The 9679-nt window shown below is 36.1% G+C and overlaps 1 protein-coding gene across 1 annotated transcript; it reads right to left on the reverse strand.

Annotated features, from left to right (window-relative positions):
• Positions 1 to 4243: 4243 nt before the first annotated feature.
• On the reverse strand, positions 4244 to 6661 carry LOC144641106 (splicing factor 3B subunit 4-like). The gene is made up of 3 exons (XM_078500154.1): positions 6444 to 6661; positions 5179 to 5359; positions 4244 to 4503 (listed from the first exon to the last, which is right to left on the reverse strand). Exons 2-3 carry the CDS (start codon positions 5354 to 5356, stop codon positions 4259 to 4261), a joined length of 423 nt encoding a protein of 140 aa, XP_078356280.1. The 5' UTR covers positions 5357 to 5359; positions 6444 to 6661; the 3' UTR covers positions 4244 to 4258.
• Positions 6662 to 9679: the final 3018 nt, after the last annotated feature.

The raw sequence follows: 9679 nt of genomic DNA on the forward strand, positions 1-9679 counted from the left end.
GTTTAAGAGCACAGGTTACTAACGGTCAAACATATGCCGGTAAGAGCCCTTTAATGGATTTCGCTCATTGTCTTACCATGGGTAGGCCTTAATATGAAATAAATCACAGTATACTTTGTTTGGCTAAATACCGATTTGTTTTCGAGAAAATCGATAATTCTTAAATCCAGCAAAATTGACGCTTTCGGAGCTCAAAATTTATGCCGAGTTTGTTAGCTTCGCGTCGAAAAATAAAGCACTCTGGAAGAAAATTACCTATTTAATATCGAAGAATAACATCAAATTAGTACGTCGAAAGCAATTTCTGCTCTTGAAGTCCTTTTATTTACAAAATATAATTAAATTTATTCGACACACTTTTGATTTAATTCAAAATAGGTCAAACTTATCGCTTTATTTAAGTATGAGCGAAGCGAAATAAATGGCCGAAAATTTGGTATTAGACAGATAAATGATTGTTCTTTTCGATACTAAAAGGATTTCCTAGGGAAATGATTTAGTGCGATGCTTTCAGATCTCAAAGTTGCTTAAAATTCGTTAATTTAACCGACCGTGACATTGTTGATCTTATCAGCATTATGTAAACATTCCACGCAAAGGTTAATTTTCCCCATGTGAACTTCAACTGAGTAAAATAAAAACATAGACTTGCTTACCGTGGTGCTCGCTGATACATTGTAAATCCTGTTTTCCTCATTTACGACAAAACCTAAGCCCTCGGCGAAGCTGTTATCCAATTTTCTTGACGCGCCATTTGTAACTGATTTCCACGTCTTGAAGTGACAGTTCTTTTCCATGCATTCTTGAAAACAGTCCAGTCTTAACTGATCAGTGTAAACAGGAATACGAAGTACTTTGCTTTAAATCAACCTAAAGCTTAGCAGCAGTGGTAGATAAATCGATACGGCCGGCGAATCTTCGTTTCGAAAACCGCCATTTGAGATTTGTCGGCCCTTTGTCCTGCGGTATGCAGATAATTAATTCACACTTGAGTAACTTCCGGCACATGAAATCGACAACCACCGTGACCAGATAGCACCCTCCTTTTCGGAATATTGGTAACCTGCGATCAGGCTTTCTTTTTTCGCGGCTGATCGCAGCTTAGAATATTGGTTGAGGCACTTTTTTTATCATTTTAACATAAGCTCTCAATGAAAAACTTTTGGGCTGAACTTGTAATTAATTAAGTTTCACTTCAGTTAGCCACCGTTCGAGAGAGTTGTTAAATGGTTGCATGAAAGCGCTTTTAACTTCTGGGTCGAAAGTTCTTCTGTTGCGTTGCTTCGCTTTGTTTCATATTTTTTATCCAGTTCTTACCCTTGTTCAAATTCTTGTCGCTACTTCAGTGGAAAATTTGATACGACGTTAAAATTTCTATAAGACGGACATCTCTCTTAGACGAACTGAGTTGGAGCCGGTCCCGAAGGTACCCGTTTCAGAGAGAGTTTGCTGTACACAAAACCTTAGATGGCGTCGTTGGATCCGTCTCCCGTGAATGTCAGTTAAAAATATATATTCTGTGTAGTCTAGCCTGTAAACAGGCTCTCCTACTTTCTCCTGTGGAGGATTGCGCGAAATAAAAGCGGGAAGGAAAGGTGGGGAAGGGGTGGGGGAAAAGGGACCATATATCATGTATATGCAGTTGTAATACCAGTCACGGTAAACAATTTATAATAAAACGCTGAACATTTATGACTGTTTACACCAAGGTGTATATAAGTGTAAAAATAAAGGAAAGGGTGTTTTTCACTTCATTCGATTAAAGCTACAGGTGAAGAAAAGTACACGTAATCAGAAGTTTGTTATGGACTTCTGACGTGATGCCATTTTTTGTAATTATTTCTGCAAAGTACAACAAAGCATTTATACCAAAGTAGTATTATTTTTAAAAAAATGAGCATAATTACAGTTGAGCATTATATCGGACAAAAAACAAGCATTGTTAGAAGCATAACATTCCCTTTTTACCAGCGTAATTGGAAGGGCCTCTGCTATTCAGTTAGAAAGAACTTGCATTCAAAAGATCCCGCGTTCTAGAAACAAATCACCCCGTTTTGGCAGCTGATATTTTGGAACTTTTGTGTGTTCAAAATACCATACCTCGTTCTGGATATCGTCTGATATTGAAAATCCCGTTCTAGATCGGGAACCCAAAATCACGACCTCATTGGACGGCACAGAGCCAGCTTCGACAACTCCTTCCAATGAAGTTCGCCTATTGAATTGAGAATTAAGGTGATTATAAAGTTATTACTTTATATCTCTTGTTGTTTGGAAACTTGAGTCGTATTATAATTACAACCGTCTTATTTACGAAGGAATACACTGCGGATAATATTTGAAACTTAAACCGTTTTTCCCCTAATAGCTGCCAAATCAACTCAAAAACACATCGGAAAACAGGTTTAAAAACAAAATATTTTTATAATGACTATGTTATTTTTAATACATTTGGGTCCCCTGACGGCGAGGCGCTTGTCCCTCCCCGCAAGCTCTGGCAGGGGGCACCTTCCCTTGTTTACGCCGGACCCCAACAGAATATATATATATGGTCATATTTTTTAACATTCACGGAAGACGGATCCAACGATAACGTCTTAGATTTTGTTTTCACCTGTTTTGCCTTGACCTAATCAAGAACTTGGACAAAGGTAAGAACAAAAAAAAACTATAAAGCGAAGCAACGCAACAGAAGAACCTTAGACCCGGGAGTTAAAAGCGCTGTCATGCAACTATTTAGCAACTTTCTCAAACGGTGGCTACCTGAAGTGAAACTTAATTACATGTTCAGCCCAAAAGTTTTTCATTTAGAGCTTTATATATTAATATAGCAATAATATGGTGCCTCAACCAATACTATACCAAAACGCAGGGTGCTATCTGGTCACGGCGGTTGTCGATTTCATGTGCCGGAAGTTACGCAAGTGTGAATTAATTATCTGCATACCGCAGGACAAAGGGCCGACAAATCTCAAATGGCGGTTTTCGAAACGAAGATTCGCCGGCCGTATCGATTTATCTACCACTGCTGCTAAGCTTTAAGTTGATTTAAAGCAAAGTACTTCGTATTCCTGTTTACACTGATCAGTTAAGACTGGACTGTTTTCAAGAATGCATGGAAAAGAACTGTCACTTCAAGACGTGGAAATCAGTTACAAATGGCGCGTCAAGAAAATTGGATAACAGCTTCGCCGAGGGCTTAGGTTTTGTCGTAAATGAGGAAAACAGGATTTACAATGTATCAGCGAACACCACGGTAAGCAAGTCTATGTTTTTATTTTACTCAGTTGAAGTTCACATGGGGAAAATTAACCTTTGCGTGGAATGTTTACATAATGCTGATAAGATCAACAATGTCACGGTCGGTTAAATTAACGAATTTTAAGCAACTTTGAGATCTGAAAGCATCGCACTAAATCATTTCCCTAGGAAATCCTTTTAGTATCGAAAAGAACAATCATTTATCTGTCTAATACCAAATTTTCGGCCATTTATTTCGCTTCGCTCATACTTAAATAAAGCGATAAGTTTGACCTATTTTGAATTAAATCAAAAGTGTGTCGAATAAATTTAATTATATTTTGTAAATAAAAGGACTTCAAGAGCAGAAATTGCTTTCGACGTACTAATTTGATGTTATTCTTCGATATTAAATAGGTATTTTTCTTCCAGAGTGCTTTATTTTTCGACGCGAAGCTAACAAACTCGGCATAAATTTTGAGCTCCGAAAGCGTCAATTTTGCTGGATTTTAGAATTATCGATTTTCTCGAAAACAAATCGATATTCAGCCAAACAAAGTATACTGTGATTTATTTCATATTAAGGCCTACCCATGGTAAGAGAATGAGCGAAATCCATTAAAGGGCTCTTGCCAAGAATTTTCATTTTTGTGTGAAATTTGTGCATATGTCCTCTTAAGTCACCTTGTGTTGAGTGCTTGTAACTTCTGCCCCTGCAATTACTTTGTCTTCAGCTGGTGTTTTGACTTCATTCCTGAACTGAACTTAAAATTGCCTAAGTTTGCTTATTCTCTTTACTTTTCTTGTCAAGGTTTTTGGCTCTCCCATTTAGAATATTTAGTAGAAACAAGTCAACCTTTTTACATTTTTTGTTTGGAAATTTCTCACACGGGGAAGTCTAAACTGCAGTCAATATCAATTTTAGCTAATCAAAGTCGTGGATTTAGTAGTTTCCAGTCCTTGTGAGACATGGCCATACAATAAATAAAATAAAAATTTAATAATACCAATACCCAAGTTAAAAAAAAAAAATACCTGGAGGAGGCATGCCAGGTGGAACAGGAGGCATTGGTGGGCCAGAGGGAGGCATGTTAGCTGGAGTGGGAATGTTGCTTGGTACTGGTACAGCCATGACTGCAGAGGGCATGACTGCAGGAGCAGACGCTAATGTTGCAGCTGCAACTGGAGCTGGTGGTGCATCTGCAAACAGCTGATGGGGTCTGTCCGCTTGGGCCAGAGGATTTTGTGCTGCCAAGAGACGCTCTTTAAAGAGAAAAAAGCTTCAGGTAAATGTGATAATATTTATACACTCCTGAAGGGTTTACAAAACCAACTGGCAACCACCATCAATCTGCTGGCTACTTGATTTTTATGTCGCCGGTTATTCTTGTCAGCTCATGACCAACAAGCCTGGCATTGTCACAGCCATCTACTCCTCCAGCTGCAGATGCCTACTTAAAAACATTTTGAAACTCCTGACGCTGTGATTGAATATCTAGTCTGGGAAACATTATACAGTACATGACTTTTGTATGGTTAATTTTTAAGTATGACAATCTTGACATTTTTGAAATGCTGCTGGTGATTAAAATTTTGAAAACCTGACTTGCAGTTATCTTTGAGTCATACATTTCGTCATACACCTCTTAGATATTTAAGTTTCCTCTTGTAAAAATTTAACATCACATGACTATGACTCTGTAATAGAGCCGAAATATTGTATTAAATCAAATTTTCTTGTAATAAACCAAAACTTGGTTTACATAACAGTTATGCCTCTTGGCCTTGCCTTCTTTATGTTATGTCCTTTGGCAAGTGCAGCAAAATTTGAGTCCTGAACTTGTTTGGAGGGCAATCTGGATTATTTTTAAGCCCTGCGCTTAATTTTTATTATTAATAATAATTATAATACATGCACACCATACAATCATGTTGTACCTGCTGCAGAACCATGTCTCTCCCCTTTAGATTCCTTCTTGAATGCATAAGACAATGTAATAGGTCGATTGCACAAGTATTGTCCATTCATAGCTTCCATGGCAGCATCAGATGCATCAAAACTTGCAAAGTTGATGAATGCAAAACCTTTAGAGTTGCCTGTCTCGGGATCTCGCATAATCTGCAAAGAATGCATGTGTGAGAACTCATGTTTTGCTTTTCTTGCAATCTCTAAGTCTTGGAAATTACAACATACATGTACACAATATTAAAATAATAAAATACATGCAGTGCACTGCCAGACTATTCTACTCTATTTTAGACATTTTGTCATCTGTAAAAAGCTCATTTCAAGAGAAAAAGAAAGAAAGAATCTCTCAGTCTTGGAAATCTCAATTCTTTGTTCGACCTGGTATTTGACTTTGTTTCACAGTCACTATAATACAGTACAGTCATCTGAACCACAGCTGTACATACAGGTATACAATATCCTGCAATAGCCCAATTTTGATTTACATGTACCAGTATTATTCAAATTCCAACTTGGCTATGAGGCTTGGGGAAAAGAAACATAAGATTCACTCATCCCTGAATACTACATGTTTTACTATTACTAAATACTATTTTTAACTCTCAGAAAACTAATGGAATTTTTTAATTTAATTTTTTTTTTAATTTACTATTATTATTCGTAGTATGTTTGTAATTGTAAGTCTAGTTTTATTATTTGTAACCATTTTTAATAGTGACTTAATTAAGCATTTTATTGTAAATACTGTAATATCGTATTTTAGCATTTTATTGTAAATATATAACATATTTTTTAGCATTCTAATTATTTTAAGCTGAGGGCCCCAAGTTTATCAGTAACTTAAATTACTGTCACGGGTCACCCTCATTAAATAAAGTCTTTCACTTCACTTCAATATGATACCTTTTGTTTTATTCCCCAAGCTTCAAAAGCCAAGTCACACAGTCATGCAACTGATAAAGAGTAAAGCTTTTGATAAAAAAAGTTTTACAGTGTAACAAGAATTTAGCCTGATAGCCGGGCATGCTTTGCTTGCTGGGTTGTTCTGGCAGCTTTGTGGCTCACACAGTCATGTCACCCACAATAAATGTGAGCCTGCTGGCAGGCTAACAAGAACCAAGCCAGGGTCACTTTTTTCTTCTACAGAGTACAGCATTCACTTTTGGTTACAAATTTTATTAATTATTTTCTTAACCTACAGTATGAATACCAAAAAGGACATTTCTCTACTTACTTTGGGGGTTTGAAGAATAACACCAAAAGCACTGAATGTGTCGTACAGCAACTTTTCATCAATCTCTGGATCAAGATTTCCAATGAAAACATTTGCACCAACATCAAGATTCTTATTGTGTGCTGATGCCTGAGAAACAAAACAGTTGGAACAGTTACGTGGAACCCACTGTACATTATTTTATACATTAATTTTATGCAGAGGTTTCAGCACTCGAAATTGCTTTCAAAAAAGTTGCCAACAGGACTACAGCTGTAAAACTTTGTCCTTGATGACTAAAAATTTCCATTTACATTTACAGTAGTCGCTTCTTCAATGACTTTATTTCTCTGAGAAATTAAAGATTGTTCAGTAATCAAAGATCTTTTAGTATTATTACAGGGTGCTCTAAGCTCTTACACTGTAAGTAAGAAATATTGAACGTGCCTAATTCTTAAAAGCTTTCACGATAGCAAAGTTATACATGTCACCTAAAGACCAAAGTAGGTCACCTGTGACACCTCAGGGTGATCGTGTCCTACATTGTACATGAACATAAACATGTTTGTGGTGGTTCGATTTAACTCTTGATACAAATTGGTATTTTCCTTTGTTCTAGTACAATGGTAAAAAAACATCATCATCATCATCATCATCATATCTTGTCGCGCCAGTAGGCGCATAAGGCCGTAATATATAAACATAACCGGTATGCAATGCATACTAAGGCGAGGACGTTCCAGTTAAGCAAGTCAGTATGTCAAAAATTCCAGACAAAGAACTGAGAATGGACCTTTTGGGCTTTGTTTGTTTGTTGTCCCTTTTCAGACTACGTGGCATCACTCTTGAGAATCACTTCTTTCAAATTCAAACAAATGCACTTGGTATTCAGATAGTTTTAGTTTTTTTTATTTGTTAAAAAAAACTAGTTCTCTGGGAAGCATCATGTGGTTTGAAATGGGAATTTACACTGACAAAGCCAAAAATGTCTATTGAGTAAAATTGTGAGTCCAAAAGATATCCAAGTAATTGAACGCCGAAATTGATATCGTTGATTAAAGTGTGATTTACAGCAAGGAGCCCACATTTGTGACCATTTTTAATTAATTCACATTCTTTCATGCAGCCGTTTTCCAATGAGAAGCTGTGACGAGCTTCTGATTGGATAAAACCTGCAAGAAAGAATATGAATACATTAAAAGTGGTCACCTTTTTGGGCTCGAAAGTTGAGACACTGAGTCATTTGCTATAAAGGAGGGAAAATGGGTTTGTCAGGTAAATAAAATGTTAAAATACAGCATGTTGTTTTCCAGTGGTGTTTTTAGTTGTGCATTCCAAGGTATGGTTAATTTGTAACCAACGTTAATTAATAAAAGGCAAATAATAAGTTGCTTTGATCACAAAATTGGCAATTTAATTTGTACAATTCTAATATGATGTCTTCTATCACGACTTTTGACAATGGAATGCAACATATTTTGTAACTGTACTAGACAGCAAGGAAACTTCCACGAGTTTGGCATAAAAATATTGTTTTGCAATAATGTATCTAGATTGCCTCTAGATTGCTGACAGTTGCACTGACTGTACAATCTGTAACGTACCCTTTGTCCAGTAGGTCCAAACACTTAATATCATTTACAGGTAAAACACAGTGCAAGGAAGTACAAGTTTCCAGGAAGAAAAGTTGATATAATATCTTGATTGACTCTTGTTAAATTTAAATGGGGCTGATAGTTGTTTGCACTAGCTGTACAATCTGTGATGCAAGCAAGTCCAATAAGTCACAAATTTTGATACAGTAAAAGTGGAGACTAGGAAGTAGAGTTGATACAGTGGTTTGCCAGTGATGAATTTGTATTGAGGGCCTTTCAGTAGTCAATCCAGAGATGTTTTACACCGTTTTTTAACTTTGGTGTTATTGCTACATGGTTTTCGCTGTGTTTTGCTTAAAATATATCTGCCATTTATAGTGAGGATTGGGCTTTTTATTATGTACATATAATTTGCATAGAGGCAGAATAGAGGCCAATAACCAGTTCCAATGCAAGAGCTACATTCACACATTCATGGTTCTTCTTGACAAAGTGCAGATTAAACATATTGAAGTAATTAGGTCAAATCACATCAATCCTTTGAAAACTGTAGCTTGGATGTTTTCTGTTGTTGTTGTTTTTATTTCTGTTCTGTAAACATAATGAAAGAAAGAATCAATAGTTAAAAAAATTAAAAATTGTTTACACATATTTGTTTAGACACCAAGACTGATTAACTTCAACAATTTAATGCAACATAAGTAGTTACTTAATTCAATAAAATTTTTCTTTTTTTCTGAAACACATCTTTCTACATGTACATTATATCTTCTTAAATCATTTACTAGTTATCATAGCCTACAAAAATAAATGTATATACTTTTTTTTGGTTGTTAACCACACAGCTTTAAGGTCACTGAGGTGTGTCTCTAGAACACCAGTTTGGACTCTTGATTTATTTACATTTGTATAAATATATGATCAATTGTAGTTCTGTTTTCAGTGGCAAAGCCTGAAATAAGTTTGTTTGTATCCATATTTTACAATCATTTGTTTATATAGATTTACTGCTGCTTTGTACACCACTATTAAAATCAATGTTGAAATCTGACCTAGTAGTAAGAGTGAAAACGTTCTGTTGCCAGAAGGGATCGCGAATGAGCTTTCTGATCTATAAATTTTAGCAAATTAAATATAACATCTGGCAGATATTTCACTTTTAAAATCGTTATTTCGATTCCATAAATACTTTGACAATTATGTTATTCCAACACTACGGTATTCAATAAAGTACAAGCAAATATAAACTTTGAGATAGCTCACCTCAGCTGCAGTTGTCGCAGTACGTCTTCTGCAGCACTTCTCGTCGATCTTCAGTTAAAGCTCAGGTTACAATGTCGCCAGGCAGTAGTTCAAATCGCAAATAGTTTAGTCCCTCGACTTATAGGTGTGTCGATAAGGTTTTTGTGTACTTTGATATCACAAAAAGTTTGTAAATTAGCGAAAAAAATATCAGCTACTAATCGAGTCAAGGCTTCTGGCTGCGAAAAATTCTCACACGCTCGACCGAACACTCCAAGATGGCCGACGCAAACAAATCTCAAACCATGGTCTTAGTTACCAGTCCTCTTCGGTTCGAATCATCACATCTTAACACGAAGAATCCAAAATCGCTTTATACTAACATGATAACATTAGGCTCGAGACTACGTCCTCGCCTAA

This window comes from Oculina patagonica, unplaced genomic scaffold, assembly GCF_052425735.1.
Source record: "Oculina patagonica isolate OP01 unplaced genomic scaffold, crgOcupat unplaced688, whole genome shotgun sequence".
NCBI lineage: Eukaryota > Metazoa > Cnidaria > Anthozoa > Scleractinia > Oculinidae > Oculina > Oculina patagonica.